The 27,058-nt window shown below is 39.4% G+C and overlaps 1 protein-coding gene across 2 annotated transcripts in view; it reads right to left on the reverse strand.

Annotated features, from left to right (window-relative positions):
* The window catches only part of SHC3 (SHC adaptor protein 3), a 62,571-nt gene extending 42,096 nt beyond the window's left edge, over nt 1-20,475 (reverse strand). Inside the window, exons 1-4 of one of the 2 annotated variants that reach the window (XM_069880255.1) lie at nt 20,414-20,475; nt 18,802-19,387; nt 17,970-18,170; nt 16,525-17,395 (exon numbers count right to left, since the gene is read on the reverse strand). In XM_069880255.1, the coding sequence (XP_069736356.1) occupies nt 16,525-17,064 (540 nt within the window). In that variant the 5' untranslated portion in view covers nt 17,065-17,395; nt 17,970-18,170; nt 18,802-19,387; nt 20,414-20,475. Of the gene's footprint in view, nt 1-16,524; nt 17,396-17,969; nt 18,171-18,630; nt 19,388-20,413 lie in introns of both variants that reach the window. The other variant, XM_069880254.1, reaches the window with a different exon arrangement.
* Between the last annotated feature and the right edge of the window lie 6,583 nt (nt 20,476-27,058).

Genomic DNA, 27,058 nt, shown 5'->3' on the forward strand with positions numbered 1-27,058 from the left:
GATCCTCTTCTTAATATAAAACAGAGACACCTTGTTCTGATCACAACAAATGGTGCAGACATAGAAAACTGACCTTCATGAGTTATTCCCAGAGGAGAAGGACCTGGGAGTGCTGATGGATAGCTGAGTGAAAATGAGCCAACAGTGTGCCCAGGTGGCCAAAAAGGCCAATGGCATCTTGGCTTGTATCAGAAATGGCATGGCCAGCAGGTCCAGGGAGGTTATTCTCCCTCTGTACTCAACACTGGTGAGACCGCACCTCGAATCCTGTGTTCAGTTCTGGGCCCCTCACTACAAGAAAGATGTTCACAGAATCACAGAATAACCAGGTTGGAAGAGACGACCAGATCATCGAGTCCAACCATTCCTATCAAACACTAAACCATGCCCCTTAGCACCTCGTCCACCCATGCCTTAAACACCTCCAGGGAAGGTGAATCAACCACCTCCCTGGGCAGCCTCTGCCAGTGCCCAATGACCCTTTCTGTGAAGAATTTTTTCCTAATGTCCAGCCTAAACCTCGCCTGGCGGAGCTTGAGGCCATTCCCTCTTGTCCTGTCCCCTGTCACTTGGGAGAAGAGGCCAGCACCCTCCTCTCCACAACCTCCTTTCAGGTGGTTATAGAGAGCAATGAGGTCTTCCCTCAGCCTCCTCTTCTCCAGGCTAAACAACCCCAGCTCTCTCAGCCGCTCCTCGTAAGGCCTGTTCTCCAGCCCCTTCACCAGCTTTGTTGCTCTTCTCTGGACTCGCTCCAGAGCCTCAACATCCTTCTTGTGGGGAGGGGCCCAGAACTGAACACAGGATTCGAGAAGCGGTCTCACCAGTGCCGAGTACAGAGGGAGAATAACCTCCCTGGACCTGCTGGTCACACCATTTCTGATACAAGCCAAGATGCCATTGGCCTTCTTGGCCACCTGGACATACTGCTGGCTCATATTCAGTCGGCTGTCAACCAACACCCCCAGGTCCCTCTCCTCCAGGCAGCTTTCTAGACAGGCTTCTCCTAGTCTGTAGCACTGCACAGGGTTGTTGTGCCCCAAGTGCACGACCCAGCACTTGGCCTTGTTAAACCTCATGCCATTGGACTCAGCCCAGTGGTCCAGCCCGTTCAGATCCCTTTGCAGAGCCTCCCTACCCTCCAGCAGATCCACACTTCCACCCAGCTTAGTGTCGTCCGCAAACTTGCTAAGGGTGCACTCGATGCCTTCATCCAGGTCATTGATAAAGACATTGAACAGGGCTGGACCCAGCACTGAGCCCTGGGGAACCCCACTTGTAACTGGCCTCCAGCTGGATTTCACACCCTTTACCACCACTCTCTGGGCCCGGCCATCCAACCAGTTTTCCACCCAGGAGAGTGTGCGCCTGCCCAGGCCAGAGGCTGACAGTTTCTCAAGCAGAATGCTGTGAGAAACTGTGTCAAAGGCTTTGCTGAAGTCCAGGAAGATACATCCACAGCCTTTCCCTCATCCAGCAGCCGAGTCACTTTGTCATAGAAGGCGATCAGGTTAGTTTGGCAAGACCTGCCTTTTGTGAACCCGTGTTGACTGGGCCTGAGCACCCGGTTCTCTTGCATGTGCTTCATGATAGCACTCAAGATCACCTGCTCCATGACTTTCCCTGGCACTGAGGTCAGACTGACAGGCCTGTAGTTTCCTGGGTCCTCGCTGCGACCCTTCTTGTAGATGGGCACAACATCAGCCAGCCTCCAGTCCAGTGGAACTTCCCCAGTCTTCCAGGACTGTTGGAAGATGATGGAAAGGGGTTTGGCAAGCACATCCGCCAGCTCCTTCAATACCCTTGGATGAATCCCATCTGGCCCCATAGACTTGTGGGTGTCTAGTAGGGCTAGCAAGGCTCTGACCACCTCCTCTTGGATCATGGGAGCCTCATTTTGCTCCTCTAGCTCCTGGGTTTGTACACAGACGGAACAACTTTATTTACAATTAAAGACTGAGGCAAAGAAGGCATTAAGTACCTCAGCCTTTTCCTCATCCCCTGCCACTGTTGTTCCTTCTGCATCCAATAGGGACTGTATGGTCTCCCTAGTCCTCCTTTTATTATTTATATATTTATAGAAGGATTTTTTGTTATCTTTCACAGACTTTGCCAATCTGATTTCTAGCTGAGCCTTAGCTCTTCTGATTTTTAACCTACACAATTTCACTTCCCTCCTGTAGTCCACCCAAGACGTCTGTCCCCTCTTCCAGAGCCCATAAACATTTATCTTCTTCTTGATATCACTCAAGATCTCTCTGTTCAACCAAGCTGGTTTTCTCCTCTGCTGGCTTTTTTTTCCGGAACACGGGGATGGCTTTCTCCTGAGCTGCTAGGATTTCCTTTTTGAAGACAGGCTCTAGAGTGTGTCCAGAGAAGGGTGATGAAGCTGGTGAAGGGGCTGGAGAACAAGGTTTATGAGGAGCGGCTGAGGAAGCTGGGGTTGTTTAGCCTTGAGAAGAGGAGGTTGAAGGGTGACCTTATTGCTCTCTACAACTACCTGAAAGGAGGTTGTAGAGAGCAGGAAGCTGGCCTTTTCTCCCAAGTGACACAGGACAGGACAAGAGGGAATGGCCTAAAGCTGTGCCAGGGGAGGTTCAGACTGGACATCAGAAAGAAATTTTTCACAGAAAGGGTCATTGGGCACTGGAACAAGCTGCCCAGGGAGGTGGTTGATTCACCTTCCCTGGAGGTGTTTAAAAGACAGGTAGACGAGGTTCTCAGGGATATGGTTTAGGGGCAGATAGGAATGGTTGGACTCATAGATCCAAGAGGTCTTTTCCAACTTGGTGATTCTATGATTCTATGATTCCTCACCTAGATTCTCCAATGAAGCAAAATCAAAAGGAAAGAAGGAAATGAAAGAAGAAAAGTGTGCTAAATAACAGTAGGGATGCATTGCATGTTACCCCCAAACCCAGTAAGTTTCTTCAGGGGCTAACTTCTTAAGTGCAATTACCTTTAACTGCAATCATTTGCTAAAAATGCTTAGTCTTTAACAATAGCTAATACTGGCTACTATTCACAGCACTAACATAAGTTTCTATAAATTTTTATTTCCAGTAGCAGTGATGTAAAATATCATGTGCCTATACAGCAGCTTGAAAAGCTTAAATTCTCTTTCCTGTTATAAGAAAGACTTTCTAACCCTTTCAAAACAGGTAAATGGTTCATTTAGTCAGGAGGCAATGTATGTTTTGAATTCACATTTAATAAAAAGAAGGAGGGGTGCTCGACATCTCTACATAGCAAAGACTGAAGCTCTTGTGTATATTCCATCAGTACAGCAGACAAGAGGTAGGATATGAGCTGATGTCGTGAGCAGTCATGAAAACTGAAGACTGTGAATTTAAAATTGAAATCTTTTAAATATAGACTTAGTGCGTATACACTGAAAAATAGTGTATGTATATATGCACATATAGGGAAATTATACATATTATTCTAGTCATTCACCTAGATTTGTGGCTCAGCTACAGACCAGGACACAGATCTTGATGGGAGCTCAGTAAATCTTTCTGGGCTTAACAGTCATGTAGTCCACTGGAGCACTGGAACTACTTCTGACACCAAAGCAGAACAAAAGTTAGAAGAATAGGGAAGTATTTCTCTGTACCACCAAAATGTCAGCATTTTCTGAGTACCTGCATTCTAATGAGCAATAAAACATTTTTCTTTATATATATATATATCTCAACCTTAGCAGTTGCCCACTGTTATGAATGTGTTTGTCAAACCTCAGGCAAACCTTCTCCTGTTTTCCTGGTAGATGGAGAACTATATGTTGTCCTGTCATGGCAAACATCCCACCCAGACTCTGGCACCACAGAAGTCTGCAGGACACCCTTCCACTGCAGGCATTAAAGATAATGCAAAGCACTCAGTGGGCAGAAGTGGCAGCCTTTGGCAAATACCGGCTACCACTGACTGAGCAGACAGCAGTGTGGTGGGAAGAAGGTCTCACATGCACACAACCATTCACATTTATGCCAGTCTACCTAGATATTTCAAGCAGAAGGATGGAATGGAAGATTATTTCTGTGACATTTCTAATATAGGGTGAGTTGTAATATTAAAAATAGCTGTGGATAGAAGCAAGACTGGATATTCAGAGGGAAATAAATTTGTATGAGTAGTAGTCACAGAGCTTTAAGACAGCTGCTAGAGATTTCAGTTTCTTTGGTAGTCCGGGATATGAAAATTTGCTTTTAAATACTCTACTGAACTATCAAGTAACACGAATTCTTACCTAATATACCTGTTATTTTCTCAGCCATGCCGTAGTTTCCTGCCCTTCCCACCCCCTGGACTAAGACACATCTTCAGGACTACCTGAGGATGCAGGTCTCTGAGGGCACGTCATGACTGCGTTTGATCAGCATACACTGAAGGATCTGCTCTGTATCTCTCCCTCATGCTTCCCCAGTATCTAAACAACAGTACATCTGCTTGGAAGAGCAATAATCCTGCATGAAAGAAGTACTGGCAGCCTTGCTCTGAGGAGGAAAAGGCCCTATATTTAGATATTGTCAGAATCTAACATCAAAAATGTGTCATAAATACATGCTGACATGAAAAACAGAAATGCACTCTTACGTGCTTTCATGCTTCTGCAGTTGGTAATATTTATATCAGTAAGTAATCATGTACAGAGTTTTACAGGGAATCAATATTTCCCCCAAGGGTTTTTTTTCGTTAAAGAATGCATGTTCTAATCCACAATGAAAACTCTAAGTAAGGATTGATTTAATGGAAATGAAACAGAAAATCTAAAAACAAATCGTCTTCAAAGTTTAACTACTAATAAGCCTTGACCCTTCAGCTGTAAATTTGTCATCACAAATTGCTCCATGAGACAAGTAAACCAACAGGGCTTCTAAACTAGTACAGATCATGATGGATATGACTGTCAATAGACTTGCATTTGTTTTGGAAATAGGTAGTTTGCTTTTTCAATAATAGGTTAAAGAACACAGTTCTCCTAAGAATGCCTCCAATTTTGGCCAACACCTACCTCTTTCCTATTTCCTCTTGTACAGTAACCGGCTTCTGTAGTATAAAAATACTTTATACATCCCTATATTTGCAGACTTTAACAACTCTTAACCGGGGAACGCGAACCTACTGTTTCAGCAAACTCTCTTATCCTATTTAAACACATGGCTCAGGTGTGCACATCTGTAATAATAACGGGATTTAGGAGACAAATATGTGTTGTGTGCATGTGATCAATAACTCCCAGATATTACTTCTATGATTTCCATACTTTGACTCACTAATTATTTTTTAATTTTAATTTTTAGTATAATTCAATGCTATTTTGGCAACTGAAGATGTTTACAATGTATTGCTTCTCTTATTTTGTTCTTTCAACTGAATGTTTGGATTTTCTATAGCAGGAATGCTGCTATAGAATTTCACTATTAAACTATTTCGGTAAAAGAGGCAACCTCCATAGGCACTTGATTTAATTATCATAGTAGAGTTATAAAACATTTTGTAAGAAACTTCAGGAAAATAAGACTTTCTCTGTCCATCTGTGCCTTGATGTATTTTGATTCACTGCAGCAAACAGAAACAGTGTTTGTTTAGCATCCAGAGTACAAAATAATAAAAAGAAAGGTCACGTTTTAAAATTTTCACTGTGTGACTGTGAGTCACTGTTTATTTGTGAGACGTCTAGCTTTAGTCATATACATCTTTTTACAGTGATTTTACTGAAGGTTTTCATAAGTAAAGCAAGACTGATTTCCAAAGAGATTCTGGGATCAACTATAAAACAAAGTGCCGAACTGACTAATTAATACTGAATGGCTGTGAAACTTTTTCATTTACATAAATTCATCCTGTGTCTAACCCACTGCCAGCAGATAAATCAGCTTCTAAGCAAAGGAAGGCAACTACAGTGTTCTATTTCACACATATTTCTTGCATTGAGTTGCTCAAATGATAAAAAATAATCTGCTTTAAGATGATAAAAAATATTTTTATTTATAGATACCTACTTTTATTTATATATATTTTATGTATGCATGTATGTATTGTTTTACATATACACAGACGTTGAAATCCTATATATTGACTTCAAGCAAGCATGAATATACAGTGACAGTGTTACTAAGAATATTTATCAAGATTTCTTAAGTCTAAAAAATGTTAATTTTTAATTAATTCTGAAATGCAGTTTATAAATATTTATAACTATTTTAAATTTTCGGTGGGCAGCTGTGTATATCTATTAAAATACTGAAAAATATGATTATATAAAAAAAGAGATCTAGATTTGCCAACAGTCTGAAATAGCTAGAAATAGGTTATTTTTTTTTCTCCCACAGAGATCAGAAAACCTATAAAGTCCTTTTTTGGTAGCTAGGGATTCATATAACAAATAAGCCTCGGAGAAGGCATGAATGTCCGTTGAATGCCTCCAAATCTTGTGGACAATGAGGCATGGAGAGAACACAATATTTGCAAAAAAATTATAAACATGTGCCACCAATATCAGAACAGAAGAAAAGAAGGTAGAACAATACAAAGCAATACTTTCCATGACAACACATCTCTGAAGTATGATGAAGATTTTATGTGACTAAATATAATCAGTTGTTGGGAAAAGGAGATATTTGATAAAAAGCTATGCAAGAACATGCAATATTTTCACAATATTACAGAGTTTATTTCCCTCTGTTGAAAAAATATTTTTTTACTTGATTCTACTAAAATAAATTGGAATTTTTTTCTACTTTTCAGAGTATCAGAGTTGTAGGCAGAAGTAGCTGTAGAAACCTCCACACAATATGAGAACATGGGGCATTTTACCAGTAAGAAGACAATTAAAAACTCTATTCCGCAACCCTATGACAAAAATGAAGTATCCATTCTATTTGGGATGTATCTGCAATTCTCCCTAAATTTTAATAGCTGTTTTACATTTTTTCCCCTGTGAAATCATTCCGGCAGCATCTCACAATCAAATCATATAGTAATAAATCAGAACTCCGTTTAAAAAAAGGGGGGGCAAAGATTCAGCTCGTGGAAGATCATATTTTATCTTATCTAGAAAAGCAATTTCTTAAGGCAGCTCTAAGGTCTCGTTTCTTTCTAGTAAGGAGAAAGATACCACTGGGAAGCAAATTTTGCTTCTGACAATTTTCTAATCTCCATCTCTAATGGGATTGAAAACAACACATCTTCAAAGAAAATACCTCTTTCTTATTTCTTACTCATATATGGATGAAATAAGATTATCAACATCATGGTCAAAAATATTCAGGCAGTACAGATAGTAAATGGACTGGGCATTCACAAAATTCCACCGAAGTCCCATATTTGTATTTTTACATATACAATATTTCTTAGACTCTTATTTTACAGATATATGGGTTTGCATGCAAAAATTCCAAAATGCTACAACCAGAATTGCACACAAGTTTTATTTTAAAAAGGTTATATTTGGAGATAATTTTAGTTCTGTGCTTCTTAGGTTTGATTTTAAAAATATGCAGTCCAGCGTGAATGCAATTACTGCAGTGTGAAATTAATCAGTGATAATGCACTGCAGTATCACAGATGAATTGTGTCTTTTTCACATACTTTAATTCAGTGAATGCTTTCCAGACTGCTTTGCTTGCTACCTTGACTATCCTTTAGGATACATTTCCCTTTAAAGCATCATGCAGATTAGTTCTAGCAGCTTATGTTCTGTATCAGAATTGCTTTAACATAAACATGTAAAGTCTATGCAGCCAAAACATTATACTTCATAGATGAAAATCATAATCAGACATTTGAAACCATGAATACAGACACCGTAAATATATATATTTATTAAAGCATTTATATTAGCTTGGGCATTAAGTAGAACTGCTTAATGAGGAGTAGTATTAAAGCACAGACTTAGAAAATGGATGATCTAACAGGTGCTTTTCCACTATGACAAAGAGAAACCTGTACTGTATTTGAAATGCTATACGGCTATGCTTTCAAAGTTGTACATTTGGATGTGTAATTTAGGAAGGACCTGTTGCTTAAAACTGAAAATCCAAAACATAGAGGGAGGAGTCCTTTTTTTTAACAATGCTGCATGTACCTCTGGACTTCCTCACAAAAGTCTAGCCACTAAAACACATCTTTTTTCTTGAATTTTTATCAATCTTTAACTGTCTTATTCTTAAGCTGTAGTTACTTGTGTTCACAGTAGGAGTGTCCAAAAGAAAACCTCCAAAGTGCTGAAGAGAGGAATAAGGCAAGAGATGTCCCAGGCTGGATTTCAGCCATGAAAAAAATTCTGGAAGGTCTTCTTGCAGCATAAAGGCCATGAAGAATCCCAGCAGTGTAGCTTGTGGGGCCTGGGGGCACCATCAGGCTCTAATGGTTCCAGTCAGCCTTGCCTAGGATCACTCCCCATCATCCCTTCCCATCAGTGTCAGGTTAGGATGGGCACCCACAGCTCCCAGCTTGTGCCACCTGCACCAAGCAGCCCTGCTCTTCCATTTCCTGCACAGAAATAGATACATTGCAAGAGAGAGTTCATATAATGTTTCTTTTTACTTAGTGCTCTCTGCTTATTTTAGGATTATAAACTACTTCTTACAAGTTTCAAAATGACAGAAAGATACATCTTCAACCATCAATATTTTAAGTTTACTCTTCCAGAGTGGGCCTGCTTTATGCATAATGCTGTTTATCCAATCTAACTATTGCTGTAACAAGTGAATGGCTACAGAACAGTCTCAAATCCAGGCGTAATCTACACTACATAAATAACAGTATTCTAAGTAGCCTCAATCTTGTTCCAACTTGAAAAGTCTGCTGCACCTAACACTACAGGCTGCACATCAATTCTACTTCTTTAGATGCCTCTCACGTAACTTGTGACCCTTTCTGCTGATCATTGAGCAACCTGAACTGCAATTCATAATACTGATCTACAAAACACATTCATATATATTGCTTCCTTCAAACTCACAACATATACCAGAACAAGACTGTAACATGAACAAGACCTGTCTTGTATTACACCGTATCCAGGCTATTCTCCACAACTCTCATCCTGCAAAACATTCATGCATGATAAGAACTTAGAGCTTATAAGCAATTGATTGTTTTTTACAAAATATTTTTAGGTATGCATTTCATAGGAAATATTCTATTCTCTGTTTGCTGTGGCATGCACTGTGTGGTGGGTGGCCTTTGACAACTATTACAATTGCATCGCAGAAGACCATGATTCAAAGGTAGCATTTGCGGACATAGGCAAAACTGTCCTTCTGTCCCTCCAAAATTTCTACTCTAATGTCTATCATGAATGCCCTCAGTTTGCAAAGCAAAAATATATTTTTGATTTGTCTATTCTGCCTGTCCAGCTAGAAAACTTTTACAGCTGTAAACCTCCAATCATGCAACCTTACAGCTTACTTTAGCAGTCGGGTCTGGTGGAAAAGCACAGCACTTAGGTATTGTGTAAGTCTAGCTTCTGTCTGTAATTGCCTGGACACTCTCAAGCAAATTACTTAAATCATCTACATCTTTATTTCCTCCTCAGTAAAATCAAAAGCTTGATACTTTGCGTGAAATGGTACGTTGTATTAAAGCTTGTAAACAAATATCACTTTGTACAGCACAAGGATCTATTAAGGACAAGGGTTCCATAGGAGCTAAGTATGATTGTCATCATTATTATTATTATTAATCCTACAGTACAGTGAGCCAGAATTCATTGTCTTCTTAACACTGCTGAAGTGCTGTAAAAGAAGAAGATTCAACGCATCTGCCAGCACAGCTTGATTTCATACCATGCCCTTGTAAAGCTCATTAATTCTGATTTTTGTTATGCCCAAGTATCGTTAAGAACACAGTCATCTCCGAACAGGACCATATTGGTGGTTGCCTTTACAGCTTCTGTCTCTGACTGAAGAAAAGGCTTTGGGCAGAGTCAAAACACTTGGCTGATACACTTTTAACAGTTAATTGCGGTGTTTGCAGTGCAGCTTCACACCTTATTGTTTCCTTTCAGAAGAAGACTGCACAGTTTATCCCCTGGCCTTTTCATTCCTGCTTAGACTGTAGAAAACGGTGATCAAAAATGTATGACACTGTAACATCTGCACTCAACACGTGGTGACAAAATATGGCCCCTACATTCAGTGACAAAGGCAGTGTTCTGCAACAATCCAATTCCCTAGGAAGTTATGGGTACTTTCAAAATGTCTCATGGTTAATTAAAGCAGTTTGAACATAAGAAAAGAGACAATTCTGTTTCTGATAATTTCTTCATGAGAGGCATGCAGTGTCAAGTGTCAGTCAGGATGCTGGTGTCCAATGAGACATGCACTCCCTTGTATGATTACTATGCTTATAAGAACTTATTTGAAAAATCTGTGGGAATGTCATAGAATCATAGAATCACCAGGTTGGAAAAGACCCATCGGGTCATCGAGTCCAGTCATTCCTATCAAATACCAAACCATGCCCCTGAGCACCTTGTCCACCCATCCCTTAAACACCTCCAGGGAATGTGACTCAACCACCTCCCTGGGCAGCCTGTTACAGTGCCCAATGACCCTTTCTGTGAAAAAATTTTTTCCTAATGTTCAGCCTGAACCTCCCCTGGCAGAGCTTGAGGCCATTCCCTCTCGTCCTGTCCCCTGTCACTTGGGAGAAGAGGCCAGCACCCTCCTCACCACAACTTCCTTTTAGTGTCTATCACTTATGAAACAAATATTGTAGATTACCCTTATAAAATTGCACCCAATACCCCTCTGAATATAAGTGAAGACTGGAAATATGGTCACACTGAGTCCAGTCATTATTCCCATCACAACTCAAATGGAGAGGCTCTGCAGCAGACCTTCCTGGAGTGAATAAAGGTAGAGCTGCATTGCATTTTATCATAAATACATAGAATTATATTAAATAGGAATACTGCATGACTATGTAGAACGTCAGAGCAACAACACTGAACCCCTCTTCCTCTACAACTATGGAATTTGTCTCATTGCTTAGGGAAGTAAATTACCCTGAAGTGAGTGTCAGTAGCTTGGAAAACTGGTTGTCTTTGGCACTGTATCAGGGCATATTTGTTATTTTCTCATTGCAAAAACCCCAAAAAAATTTTATATTGTTATTTCATGCATAGATTTCACCTTTCTACTATAAAAAGAAGCTAGGCTGCAGCACAAGTATGTCTAGTGTGTTAAGGGGGACAAGGTTCCTCAATGGGTTATGTGGCTACGGGACAAAAGCGTGAACAGTCACTCAGACAAAGCAGTGCCTTGTCTCCAGCAGCAAAGAAAGGCATGGGTTATCCATAAAAATCTTGGTTATCTGTGCATTATCTTTGTCTGTAGCAGCAAATATTTACCTTGGGCCCATGGTATTCTTACTGTAACCATTATTTGAAGACAAGTAAAGAAACCAACAATCTATTTTCCAAGGAAAAACACAGAAGGAATTCTTGCTGAATTAAGCTTTACCTCCCAAACTGATCAACTAAATTAATTTGTGGATTTTAAAATTGTACACAAGTAGCAGAACTGTATAATTTTTGCTTTAAACAAATACCATTCTGACCCCAACTATTAAACTCATTAACAGTGTTCAAAGTGTGTCACTCACAAAATAACCCTAGGTGTGGAAAATAATGTCAAAGCTTCCAAAGTATTTTGCAAACACTCCAAATGTACTGCACCCCACACGTTCACATTGAGAGTTGAATATTTCAGCACCAAAATCATTATGTGCTTTGCTTTCTATGAAAGGTGTGCAAATGTACAGTAATAGTACTTGATTCATGTAATTATAATATTATTCTAATTAAAGACTCTACTGTATGATTTTTGCTCATAGGATCTAACTTAATTTCCATGAGACATGCTCTTTTCATATCAGTGGGCTGTACAACAGCCCCACGGTGTTTCAGATCCACGGTGCTCAAAAAAAGAGGTTTTCAACACAGAAACAGGCATCAATATCATGCTTTCATAGACAAAATAACAATGAAAGAAAATGCAAAGAATACTAATTGATTGCAAAGGAATATAGCATACTAGGAGGGATTAATTGCTAAAAACAATGCTGACTTTTCACTCACTTCTCCCTCCGATAAACTGCATGCACGAATCCCTAAAATCCACAGTAATAAGCTGGTTTCACAAATCTTTGAGCTCTGGCTAACAGTGTTCAGTTAAAGATAGCAGACTCAACTAAATTATCATTATTCAGTCCTATTATAAGCATACACCTGAAGTACACAACCCATTTATTAAACAGCACAAACAGGATGCTCTGGGACACTATTCCTTATTATTAGAATCACATGCACAAAAACCTACTGAGTATGTTTTTGCTCGGACCATGTCTAATTATCAGTGACTAACAATTAACATTATTGCGACTTGACCGATAGAAGCAGAATTTAAATTTGATTAAAAAAACCCACACCAACAAACAGAAAAACCTTGTAGGAATTTTTCTATAATGAAGGCATATAAATTTAGCATCAACCAAAAAGACAAACTAAAAAGTCCTGCTGTAAAGTTAAAATTCTTTTTTCTTAAAAAAAAAGTGTGATTTGACTTTACATCTGTTTAAAGGACTAAGAAGGAAGCCTGAAGCCCTCATCTTTTTTTCTTACAGGCTACACTGAACACCTTTCAAACAGGTAGGCAAAGAGTACCATCACAGAGCCACTAAGCACAGGTTCCTTGCTCCTAGTTTAAATCAACAACAAATCAATTTTTTTTAGCACAGAAAGAAAAGAAGGGAAACATTTTTCAAAAAAAGCCTTGAAGTTTTCTAGGGGAAGGCCACATATGTTGCAGTTTCCAGCATGTTAGCTCCATTTAAGGCTGTTCTTTGCAGTCTGTGTCAGCCACTAAATAGAAAAATAATTTTGCAAATTCTGTGTCTACTTTCAGAGACCTGCTGAAATTAAATCACAGCTGCTCTGAATATATGCTGAAAATAATACAGAATAAAAGGATGCAATAGGAACATGCAACATAGCACTTTGGTTCCTTTTTAAGCACATATTTAACTTTCAGCATATAGGAGTAATCTCAATTATTTCAATGAGAATATTTCCATAAACAAGTTCATACAGAAATGTTTGCAGAACTGAAGCCTTTACTTGATGACATGTTCAAACAGCTTCACAACATATGTCTATTTTTCGCATTAGATGTGAAGTGTTATTTTCCCCTCCCAAAACAGGAAAGTGTTAAAACATTAAAGAAATAATTGTAGTTGGAATTACACTCTTTAGATACTTTGCTATAAAATCGATAATTTAACCTGTTTTTCAGTGAAATATTATTTGCCTGGCTTGCAATGCTTCTTTCAGATGAAGTCCTTTTTCCTTCCTCTCAGATACTGTCTTTGTATTTGTTTTTTAATACTAGATTCGCCCATGTCTGTTCCATACTACTATCTTGGTTTTACAGTTCATTAGATCTTTCAAATAGACTGTGCACAGGGTAGTAAAATTATACTTTAGTATTTTGGGTTTATTTAGCTTTGAATGGCAGAGAAACAGCATTTTAAACTTAGCAAGACTTGTTAACTGCTGTTACACTAAACAGCTTTACACTTTTTCATTCTGTGTATTTGTTTTCCTGACATCATGAAGGTTTATAATCTCTCTATAGTAATCAGTCTCTCTATGGGGAAAACACTGAGGTCTTCAATGACTTCCATCACGGCAAATGACTCTTTTTTTTTTTTCATTAATCCATAATTTGTTAAACTGTTAGCAGTAGCGTTAAGTAAAATGTAAGTACCTCACCAATTTATGTACCTTAATATGGCTATAGGCGTTGTTTAATCTGTTACAAAAATGTTTTGCTTTTCTGAAATTTTTCCAATTAAAATAATATAGAAAACCACAACATTAAATCCACAAGGAGAAAAATAATCCCCAGAAACTGCCAGTATTTTTATAGTTGAAAGTAATTCCATTGTAGCACACCATCAAGGTCAGAACACAGTTCTGTTTGCCATAACCCTATGCCCATTTTTAAGCATTAGAGTTCCACTGCCCATCCAAAAAAACGGTAACATGTAAAAATGTGGGGACAGCAGTAAAGTTACAAATTTCTCATACATTGCACATACTGGAACTTTGTGTCTCTTACTTCAGAAACTGAATTATTGTACTGCCTAGTACTTAAAATTCACCCTGATCCACAGATAATTTTCATGTTTTTAGCATGGATTAATGATACAATAGTAACCCAGTGCACATTTACACACAAAATTATAAAAGCTTTGCTGGTTAACAACAAATCTAATTTTTCTCTTATTTGACTAATGGCATATGGAATTTTCTGTAAGGCATATGGTACTAATCAAACACGGTACTAATCCCCCAGATAGTCAATATAGCCATGAGGTACCCAAGGAATGTTTCTCTTCAGTGTACATTATCTATGTATTGATTTGATAGTCTGAATGCATAAAAGCCCTGGGAACTAACAATGTTTAATGATGTGGGAACTGCACTTCTATTCTTATCTATATGAATACTGCAGTTACTGAGGAAAATTCTGAGATACTTAATGAACAGGCACATTATGACCCAAACAAGACTGGTTTATTTTTGTTCATTCATTGACCACTGATTTTGATTCTTATTTTTAGGCCTTGTTTTCACATTTAGAGCATTGTTCTGTGACTCCATATGCCAGAGAGCATGAAGTTAAAGGTATCATCCTGTTCTTTTAATAGAAATGATAATCTAGATTCCATACATTTTAGTAACGCTAGCAAACACTTAAAACATAAGCTGTATGGTGCTAAAGGTTCATTTTTAAAATTGTATTACACATAATTTCTAAAAACACGCTTATGTGTATTTCACACCAGCTGCAACAATTAAAATATTTGTTCTACTGTCAGTATTAGATATAGGACAATTATTAACTTTGAGGCTACTTCTCTATAATTTTAATTCTCTTTCCAATTCAAGGATATCATCTTCCTCTAACATACAGAGGGTTAGCCACTAAAAAAATTAAGAAAATAAATACCATGCTTGTTCTGCTTCATAATAATCACTTCAGGTAAAACAAACAGCAGCAGTGAATTCTTACAGTTAGTATCTGCCTAACCTAAGCAAAATAAAAAATAGAATAGCTGAGTTTCCTGAGATATAGGGAAATTGGTAAATGACCTTCCACTGACAAGAATATCTCCATGCAAAAGAGCGACAGGGTGTCAACATTGCTATTTCTAGCGTCAGTGGTTTATATTTATCAAGACACTTCTCAAACAGCAAAGGAACAGCAGTCTGTGTTCTGGAAGGTACCACTATCTCTTTCTTAGACTCAATAAATTTCAGAGTGTTAAAAAAGGCAGCACAATTTCTACTGTGCTCTGAATTGGCCAACTTATTCAACCTACCATCACTTGCAAAATCTACCATCACCACAGACACAAAGAAATGAAAATTGCTTCATAGTGCTCCAGCTGTTAAATATGCACTGTGCTTTTGATAATGAGACTTTAGAGAAACGAGTAAGAGTTAAGCAGCAAGGCTGTCACTCAGTTTTAAAGCATCCTGATACAAAGTCACACCGTGACTTTTATACCCAAAATAAGGTGAGACTAAAAATAGACCTGTAATCTTATTAATAGTCTACTACAAAACAGTTTGACACCTAAGATACAAAAGCCACTTGGCAAGTAAAACATGGTAACTGAAGAACAAATTCTGGACAATAATGTTATTTTTACACTTTCTGCACACTGTGCCAGAAGATGTAACCAGAATCTTACCTGACTACAAAAACATTGCACATACCCTCCTCTTAAGGGCTTTAATATAACAGGTCATTTCAAACTACATTCAAGCACATAGAAATATTACCCAGTAAACTTAGGATTCTCTGCTCTTGTCATGCTGTATCAATGAATGGAAAACAGCAATAACATTTAAGGTGGCTGAATTCTCATTACGTAAAACAAGCTGCATTTTCCTGCTGTACTCACAACGGTATTTCTGTTTGTGGAACATGATAAGAATGGGGCTCTGTGCCTTAGTGCTCTAAGATTTCAAATATACTTTCAGTTTAAACACACATCTTTAGAAGTATTTTCAAACTGAATTATCATGCAAAATTAGTTTACACATCAAGGAGTATTTCTTTCTTTCTGTATATTGCAACAGACATATTGAAAGCCTGTGTATCCAAGATATATACAGTATGCTAGGTAACACTGGAAACCTAAATTCAGAAGAAGGAAAAAAAACCCAAAACAGAAAGAAGGAAACCCAGCTTTTGGCTTAGGAACAGTATTTTTACACAGCTGTAAAACATTATCTGACAAAGAACCTATTTGCAGGTTTGCTGTAATTTAACAAATTAACACAGCTTCCTAAACCTGCCTTCCTGCATTTACATACCATGCATTATGCACAATGAAAGGAATATACAAAGAGAGATCTTTTCAGCCTGTCTAGCCTGTCATGAAAATCAGCAGAGATTTTTTTCATTGATAAAAACAGAGAATGGAAGAAATCAGACCAACCTTCACAACGTACGTCACACCAGGTCCCAGGATCTTCTCATTCGAGTGCAGCCATCCCCGAGAGGGTTTATTGACAAAGCTGCTACTTTGATTCCAGTCTTCACCTCCTGGGTGCATTTCTTCCGATCGTGGCTTTTTCCCCATATTCATCTTGCTCATGTCCTGCTGAGAACACGAAGTGGCAGAGACAAGGTTACATGTGTTGTCTGAAGCCCCTGCTGCTGAGCTAGAAGCACTCGAGCTTCCCTGCAACTTGGAGACAGCAAGCTCCTTCACTGCAGAGGAGAGGTTTTTGATACCCAAAAGGCTGCCCGTGTGAGACAGTTTCAAGTGGGACACTTTATGGATGAGGGTACACAGAGTGGTGGGTCCATCTTCTTGGTCCTTGCGGAGAACTTCTGGTGCGACAAGGTACGAAGGTGCTGTTGAAGTTGTAGCAACTGCTGAGACCTTGCTGTTCATGGACAAATTGTGGATAAGATCATCAACTGATGTCACCGAATCATTCCTGAAGCGGTTATACTTGGTACGTTGAAGCATGCCCTTCTATCTGGTTTCCTGCATATGTTCTGGCAAATCTGATGCCAAAGCAAGAGATGCCTGTGCTAACATAGCAGGCGATTCATATCAGGATGGATGGATATCAAGATTTTGGGGTAAAAAATAAAAGAGTATAAGGAAGAACAAAAAATATATGTTTTTAAGAAAATTCTTATGGTTCCTTGTTAAGGTTGGGTGAAGTAACAGTTTTCTATGACAGAGATCCCAGTCCTGCTTAGAGCTGCCAACTCGCTCACAGCAAAAGCATGACTCACACAAATGAGAAGGACCCTTTTCAACAAAAGGCTCAGTGAACACTGCAAATCACTTCCTGTAGAAAGAAAAAAAAAGAAGAAGAAAAAAACCCATCCACCCACTTACAGCACACTAGCACCAATCAATTCTCAAATTTCCTTTTCCTGTCCTCTCAAACAGATATTTCCTTCCCACTTGTAATTCCTCCCCCCCACCTCCCGCCCCCCTTATGGTAACAAAGGCAATTACTTTAAAACTGAATTAACGGCCTTTATGAAACACCATACTGTATTCTTCTGTTTAAATGTTCTTCCACCTCACATACTTGTGAATCTATAAAGAAGTCAGAATTAGATGGCAAATATCTGAATAATGTTTACACATGCACACACACACACACACACACACACCCCTCCACCCCAGAAAAACAAAGACACCTTAATGGTTTCAAGAACACGTTTAAGCACACAAGTATTTTTAGAACAGACAACAGATTTAAAGAATATACACACTTTCTTCCACAAAAGCAGCCTAACAGACTTTACAAGTGCCTATGGAAACTGTGACATCCAATTTTTGATAGAGAAAGAAATCCTCCCCTATTACTCCATAACAATCTTCTATTTTAATGCAGGAATTACATTAAGTACCTATGTGTGGAGAAAAATATTTTTCTGATGTCCAACAATGAGCTTAATAGATGTTTTCTTCTTCACCACTGATATTCACTCCAAAGAAAAACACCGAAAGGATCTCCAACTCACTGGAATGTTTGGTTTAATTCGGAAAAACTGAAGAAAAAACCAAACTGAAAGAATAATCAGGAGTCCAGGTAGCCACAAACTGACGTCCTGCAGTGAAAAATAAAAAAAACGCAACGGGTCTTATTAAGCACAAATGTAAGCCACAAACACTTGTTCTTAGAAGCAGCAAAACATGCAGAAAACAGATATTTCATTTCTCCTACATTTTTTTGAAAAATACAAAATGTATACAAAATAGTGATACACAATGCCCATCACAAGCCATATAGCTATTTTCTATAAACTGATCTTCTTTGCAAATATCTTTTGGATGCAGGACAATATACTGCATTATAAACAAATTCAGACCAGAGAAGCTGCATAGTGCAAAGTTATTTTTTAAACAAATTACTAACTGCAGCACAATTTAAAGGAAAAATGCTATGGAATTCCTTCCCTCTCCCATGACTAAAGGCTGCCTTATGCAGAGTGCAAAATCAGTGAAACAACCAGCTCATATACAGGTATTTAATTAGTATATTCATGACACATTAAATTAAGTCAGCACCTCTTATCCCAGCAGTGATGAGTAATGGCAAGGTCCCAGTTAGTGTAAAAGCAGGTTTCTAGTTATCTGCAGAATAGTCTTTCATCACCACACTGCAAACCTGCTACAGCATCCACACAGCATTCATTCCTCTCTTCATCCTCCTAGCATAGCAACAGCAAATATACACACCACAGCCTATTTTTACATGTCTCTACTGCCTAGAAAACCCTATCATTCCCAAATGGCTCTCTTCATTAGAAGCGGCTAGCAGAACTGCAAAATGTGAATGAGATTCTGTGCATGTGAATGAAAGGGCTGGCTAGCATCCCCACATTTCTGTGAATGAAGCGAGGCCTCACAGCCTCTGCCAGGCAATCCCTTGGGTGCTCACTAGCCCAGCCAATACCAGCTGGCTTTGATGACTCATTCAGCAAAGCCTTGCTAAATAGTGGAAGATCCCATTTCGAGCGCAGGTGGCACCTTTTTTTTTCGCAGCAGCACCAGAAAATGAAGCCAGTGTCTGAGCAGATGAGGGTGCGTTGTACAGCCCTTGTGAAAGAAATGGTGTTACTGGAAAAATGCATGGGGTGTCCACAGGGGTGGCAGGAGAGGAAAATCAGAGAGTCAGATCTGTGTTTCTCCCCGATGCATTTATTCAGCTTGTTCATTTACATCCAGGATGGGAACATGAATGTGCACATTTTGTTTGATGTTCGATTTCTCTCTGTGTGCACCAGCAGATTCACAAATTTTACACGTTTGCCTTCACAGATTCCTAATGAAAAAAACCTGCTTAAAAAAAACAAAGTACACTCACCCTATTAGCAGAGTATATATTTAAAAACAGTATGATCATCAGTCCACTGAAAAAGAGGCAGAGGGAAAGCTAGTGGATAAAAGCTTCCTACAGTACCAGCAGAAGGACTAATTTTGATGCTGTTTCACTGGACACAGAAATGCTACCAAAACATCCGATGGATATTGAGGTCTCCTGGAAATCTGACATTAGATGTTGCAGCGGAGTAGCAACCACTGAATTAGCCAGTGCTTGAAATCTCACACTCATTTCAGTGTCTAATTGGGAACTGGTCTCCTTAAAAAATCTGGCTCTAAATTGGGAACATTTTAAAGCTTTGCATTTTATAGTTCTAGGGACTAGGAAAGAGAGATAATTTTGCCCTACAGGCAGTAGGTTCAAATCCAGCTCCAGGAAATAGTGAATGAAATCAGAAGACCTTGCAATAAGAAAAACCTGCAGGTAAAATTAGGATCTAGGTAATTCTAGCTATTGCCAAAGCATTATTACATCTTTCACATTTCCAACAACTGACCTGTAGCACATCCACTGACTATACCCACACAAGCTTTAGACAAGCTTGTTACTACTATTGTCATGCACTACTGATGCAAAACATTCAAAGAGATATATTTCTCTGATCTCTCTATCTGCACCTCTGCTAGGTCAGCTAGTAAAGTGGAATCAAGTTGAAAAATAGCCTTTTAATTTTCTTTTTGTAGGCATATGAGCCAGACACTGCTACCATGAGAAAAAGTGGCTGTGAAAAAATAAGTTCATTGTTGACTCAGTAATAAAATGGAAGGTGGAGATTAAATGTTGATAAATGCAAAATAATATATAATTTTAGCAGTACATACTCAGTGAGGTGATGTATTGCTTCTGGTGAAGTACAGCATTTCTTATGAACTACTGGTAATTTTGGCATCTCACATCATTCTCTCTTTTGGGGATTTTTTCCTCATTTTTTTTTAAGTTCTATTTTCTCATGGATCCTCCTCTCACCCTGATGAAGTCTGTGCCTCATGTAACAGTTTTTCCTTGTCTCCCTCCAAATAGCTCTCAGGGCCTCATCCTTAGCTGCCATCTTTGTTCCTTCTGTATCTTAGCTACCACTGCAGCCTATATTTCAGAAGCAAGTTTTATTAACAGCAAAGGGCAGAGGGGGAAAAAAGGTACTGGGGGACAAGATAAAAGGAAGGAAAGGGGATTTATTGTTAGGACAAAGCTTAAAAGGATTTAAATTGCTGCAGATGCAAAGGTAGGAGGCATTGTCAATACACAAGCTAAACCAGGTAAGATGGTAAGATGGTAATCACCACAAAGAAGACTTACAGGCAGTACCACAGCTACATTCCACAGCCTGTACTAAGAAACTCTCCCAAATAAAATAAGATGACTTTCAGTGACTCATAGTTAGAGAAATATTAATCATATAATGCGAATCAGCAAAAATGTCTAGTTCCAGTAACACACTGCAGTTAAAGACGTATTCTACACAAACAAGTGCTAAAAACTGTTAAAATTCTGCTGAAAGATCATTTGCACTTCAACAGCTTCTACTCAGTGGCAGTAAAACTGCTTGTGGACTAAAATGAATTTAGAAAAAAAAAGGAGCATGAGAAAGACACTAGGTTAGCTAAAGTATGAGAAACAGGGAATATGTCAGAAAAACTTAAATACAGCGTTTGCTATGAGGTCTAACTGCAGCACACAAAAAGTAGCCATGGAGCCATTGTAGGTGACATTCCTCTTCACAATAAGCCTTAAACAATTACTGTTACTATGATGCAGCATTAAGCCTTCAGCAAATACGAAGCGTTTTTTCACAGTGTAATATGATGGACAGAAGAGTTAATGCTCTGCTTTAGTAGATCTTCTTGCAGAATCTTTAATATCATAAATGGCTCATTCCTCACATAAAAATACAGTGTTTCAATAGTACAAATGTTTCTAATATCCTGCAGTGACATTTCTCCTCTTTATTAGTTAATTGAAAGGGGAAAATACTTGATTTCTTTGCACAAGCTAGATATATACCAGAAATCTCTTCTCCAAGTATTAATCAGCCTAATACAGCTTTACTTATGTGAGACAGCCTCTGATGATGTAGTTAGACACAAGAAAGATAACATCAAAACAAGCTACAAAGCATTACAATCTGACCTTAAGAAGGTATGTAGCTATTTTAATTTAAAATATTTATAAATTATTTATATTTATCTATTCTGTTTGTACATACATCATATTCTGTCTTCCTCTGTGTCTCTGATATACCTGCACATACATCTCAGTTGCATGCTCCTGCGATTTCAAGGGAGACTCATCAGATAGCTAGCAAAAATATCGAAAAGCACTGAAGTTTCTGTCAGTGTCATTACAAAGAGACATGACAATGTACCTTTACTTCAAAACATTTTGCAGGAAAAGAACACACACTGGACTCATGTCACTTAGCTTTTTCTCCATACTGGGTATTTGAGTCAGACCTCAGCTTACTGTCCTATGCAAAAAAAGGCCAACCACAAACAAAAAAAACCCCAAGGCTGTAGGCAAAGGCTGTAGTTCTCCTCTAGGAAAATTTTAACAAATTCTAGTTAATGTATTTCAACAAAAATCTGCTGTAAATTTTCCCCATCTCCCTTTCATTCTCTCCCCATCTCTCTCACCCGATCCGAGTTTCACTGTTTCCGTGGCAACCTTATTGCTAAGGGTTGGCTGTGCCAGTAAATGAGAGCATTATCTGTGGTTTTGCAAGTTATTTCTCCGGAAAACCACATTGTTGGCAGTATTACTGTTCAGAATCAGTGATCATTAATGATCAACTTCCAACTTCACTTGCATCAGTAGAACATAAAATTAAGGTCTGAAATGTGCCTACCAATTTCTGTGCAGATGCTTAGGTTTTGAGCAAGAAGCTGACTCTAAACAAGGAGGATATTTTTTTCTGTTAGTTGAAAATACTGAAACAATTCTTTCTTAAGACACTTTCGCCCTGTGAAATATGACATGAAATATTCTAAAGAAAATGAAACTTGTAACTCCTTCTGCTCCATTTGTGGTTCCTGGGGGCCCATTGTTAAAAGTCAACATACTAAAAAAGTTCAGAGTAAAGATGTATCTGAGGTAACACCCGAATCCATGCATAACACTAAGCTTTCACAAGGCAGGATCAGACAGGGGAGTGCATTTAACTCTACAAACCAGCAGTAAATTAGCTTTGTAACATGGGACCTGCTCTTACAAAAGCCCAGACTTTTACAGTAAATTCTTCATTTCTCTCAGCCAGCCCTTCAGGTGAGAAAGAGAAGTTGTAGCTGTGTTACAGGGCTGTATTTTCCAAGTACAATCTAAAGCTCAGCCACATCTGCGTGGCTGCCTGCACCTGCCTCAGGTCTTTGTAGTCACTCTTCCTCTTTCCCTATCGCAAGCTGTCACCAGCTTTCTGCACCAGAGGCCACACTATATATGAAGCATCACCCGACACAGGGACACTGCTTCCCAAAGAAATACCTCCCAGACATGTTTTATTCTGTGTATGTAAACTGTATCATGGGTCACAAATAGTACTGTATTGTGAATAATGCAATAAGAAGCCCACAACCACCTTTCTGGTCCTATGATGCACTCATACTGATAGAAATCAGAGTTCTTCTGGGAATATATACATTAATGTCCAAGCATTTTCAAACACCATTTTATTAAACAATTAGAAAAAATGAAGATTTAGAGAAGTAAGTAAATACAAACCTAGTTCACTGGCAAATTATGCAAAAACTCTTTTTGCTGTCTTGCTTTTATGGGGAGCCAGTCAGTTACTTATTTGTTAATCCAGTGTTTGGTTCTCATTCAAGAGACACACTTAATAATTCAGTTGCTCTCTTTTCTACTTTGTAATAAGGTGTCTATTTCTGTTATGGTGGGCTGTGGTAGGTTTTTCATGTACTTCCTTTTTATTCTGTTTGTGTCTTATTTCCAAGGAACAGTTTGCAAAGTTCCTCTAAAAAAATGTACATGAAGTTCTGACTTCATGACTTTCCTTTTGATTTTGATAGAAGTGGAATATGATTGCAGGTTTTCCAGTCCAAATGCAAGTCTGGGGATTTTAATATTTCTGGATTAGAAGCCTGTACAACAATTATTTATTTCTGTACAAGAATTATAAATTATACTGATAAAAATGTAGAAAAATACCTATGAGTTACAGGTTATTAAAACAAATGATATTTCATTGGTCACCATTCCAGAAGTATATTTATTTTTATGGAAATGTAAATTGTTATATTGATATTTTCTTTTTAAATACACAAAGAAAGCAATTTATTACATATACAGTATACATACAAATATATGTTTTACCACCATGAAAAGGTTTGTAATCCAGTACCTACTCCTTACTAATATAGCTAAATACTGGCAAGAAAAGCAGCAATGGAAAGAACGACGTGGAAAAATGCACAATGCTCTTTTTTGTAGCTTTTGGCACCAGGCAGGGCTAATTGTACCTTTTCTAACCAGGCAGAAACCCATTAAAAATATAAAACTCTCCCAAAACCATATGTTCCCCCTCCCCTAGCTAGAAGGGTATAATCAAAATTGTAGGAACTGAAACCAACAGAGAGTATAAATGGCCATCTTTGTCTTATGTCGCATATCAGACCAAAATTCTGGCAGTATGTGCACAGGTTTGGTAGTAGTAGCAGAGCTGTTCACCCACTCTCACCTTCCTGTCCTGACTTCATAACCTTTGCTGTGTTGTCATAAAATACATGCTGTGGCATCTGACTGAAGAATAACAGAAAGAAAAATGGTTGTTTCAACCAAATCAGTTCTAGACTCTGATTCTCTAAACAAATTGAACTGATGGCAGAGCAAGAGTAGGATTAATTAGTCATGAACTGCAAAGAGGGAGAGGAAATGTATTAATTGTATAGGCCAGGACAAATGCCTAATTCCCAGTTGCACCAATTTCACACTGAAAAACAACCCACTAACTCATCCCACCAAACCGTATGGATTTTCTTGGCAAACCAAGAGTTACGTGTCTTGCTGTATTTATAGTAAAGCCATTACCAATCAGCACTTGTACTGAAAGAATTCTGGCAATTGTGCAGCAGCGGATAACAGTGCTGGTGGAGGGTTATTCACAGCAGCAGTCCTCCCGGTGAATTCAGAATGTGGGGTACTTTTGCATTATTGGTACAAATTACTGGTGTGAGTCACTGTACCTGTTTACTCTGTTTGTTATCTGACCTGAAATGATGGTTAACTTCTTTCTGGGTAAAGTCACATAGAAAAGGCATCTGCAGACACGTGTATAAATGCATGTGGCAGGCATGCACATGTGCATGCACGTATTAAAGATGTATCCTTCTCTTAGCTAGGTTGCTTGCTTTCCTTACATTTGAGTTGGGAATTAGGCATGACCGAAAAGGGTGACTGACATGCAAAAGACCCACCAATGTAGGGGTATGGGGGGTGGAAGGATTTAAATAGTTGTTCATATGATTACTTAACTGGGCTTACAAATTCCTTTGCTAGTAATATAAGGAAAGGCAAGAAGCAAAAAAGCTGCAGATGAGAAGACTGAGAAACTGTCTTAGGCTTCTGCATTGAAGCAGACCAGAAGGGAGGCAAGAATCCTTCACTCGAAAAAGGCCTCCAAGATTCAACAATGTTTAGAGTGGTAGAGGAATGGAGATAAAGATGTGTGTTCAGCAACACTGTCATCCACAGGAACTTGTGCATTTCTTTGCTTTAACAAAAGTATACAGTGACTTTCTCTAGGTACCCTCAGAAAATATGTTTACTTTGCTCAAGCAAAGTCCTGAGTACCATTAAGGTTGAGAAAGGATGAAAACTAATGGTATTCTGAGGGTCAGAATTTCTCCAAAGGACTTTGGGCACATGAGCTAGGACCAGATTTTGGTAACTACAAAGGCGTGGCAAGGTTGTACAGCAGAGAGGCTGGAGCAAAAAACTTAGCCAGAAATGAGCAGACAGGTAGAAACTGTAGCACCACTGGCCAAGAAGAGCTATTTGATGGGTATCTGGGTCAGAAGAGCTATACAAGACTGGAAGAAAATGGTTGACCATGAGGGTCTGTTCAGAAATGCATGCATCAGAACTCCAACTCCAAGCTGCAGTGTGCTTCCATGAACCACTGGTGGCAGGACAAGGAGGGGGAGGAGAATTGCCATTAGCAGAGACAGTTAACACAGCTCCCAGTACCACAAGCAAGAAAGGGAAAAGGGATGGTTTTTTCCAGGGAAAGTCATGGAAAGGTGATCTTAAGTGCTATCATGAAGCACATGCAAGAGAACCGGGTGATCAGGCCCAGTCAACACGGGTTCATGAAAGGCAGGTCTTGTCCAACAAATCTGATTGCTTTCTATGACAAAGTGACTTGCCTACTGGATGAGGGAAAGGCTGTGGATGTATCTTCCTGGACTTCAGTAAAGCCTTTGAGACAGTTTCTCACAGCATTCTGCTTCGGAAACTGTCAGCCTCTGGCCTGGGCAGGCGCACACTCTCCTGGGTGGAAAACTGGTTGGATGGCCGGGCCCAGAGAGTGGTGGTAAATGGTGTGAAATCCAGCTGGAGGCCAGTTACAAGTGGTGTTCCCCAGGGCTCAGTGGTGGGTCCAGCCCTGTTCAATGTCTTTATCAATGACCTGGATGAAGGCATCGAGTGCACCCTTAGCAAGTTTGCAGATGACACTAAGCTGGGTGGAAGCGTGGATCTGCTGGAGGGCAGGGAGGCTCTGCAAAGGGATCTGAACAGGCTGGACCGCTGGGCTGAGTCCAATGGCATGAGGTTTAACAAGGCCAAGTGCTGGGTCGTGCACTTGGGGCACAACAACCCTGTGCAGTGCTACAGACTAGGAGAAGTCTAGCTGGAAAGCTGCCTGGAGGAGTGGGGCCTGGGGGTGTTGGTTGACAGCCAACTGAACATGAGCCAGCAGTGTGCCCAGGTGGCCAAGAAGGCCAATGGCATCTTGGCTTGTATCAGAAACGGCGTGACCAGCAGGTCCAGGGAGGTTATTCTCCCTCTGTACTCGGCACTGGTGAGACCGCTCCTTGAATCCTGTGTTCAGTTCTGGGCCCCTCCCCACAAGAAGGATGTTGAGGCTCTGGAGCGAGTCCAGAGAAGAGCAACAAAGCTGGTGAAGGGGCCAGAGGACAAGTCTTATGAGGAACAGCTGAGAGAGCTGGGGTTGTTTAGCCTGGAGAAGAGGAGGCTGAGGGGAGACCTTAATGCTTTCTACAACTACCTGAAAGGAGGTTATGGAGAGGAGGGTGCTGGCCTCTTCTCCCAAGTGACAGGGGACAGGACAAGGGGGAATGGCCTCAAGCTCTGCCAGCAGAGGTTCAGGCCTGACATCAGGACAAAATTCTTCACAGAAAGGGTCACTGGGCACTGTAACAGGCTGCCGAGGGAGGTGATTGAGTCACCATCTCTGGAGGTATTTAAAAGATGAGTGGATGAGGTGCTGAGGGCTATGGTTTAGTGATTGATGGGAATGGTTGGACTCAATGATCCAGTGGGTCCTTTCCAACCTACTGATTCTATGAAGTCACCACATGATCTGAGAAGCCCTGTTACAGCAATGAGTAAAGGAGAAATCCTAGTAAGTGGTACTGAAAGCAA

This window comes from Phaenicophaeus curvirostris, chromosome Z (genome assembly GCF_032191515.1).
Source record: "Phaenicophaeus curvirostris isolate KB17595 chromosome Z, BPBGC_Pcur_1.0, whole genome shotgun sequence".
NCBI classification, from domain to species: Eukaryota; Metazoa; Chordata; class Aves; order Cuculiformes; family Cuculidae; genus Phaenicophaeus; species Phaenicophaeus curvirostris.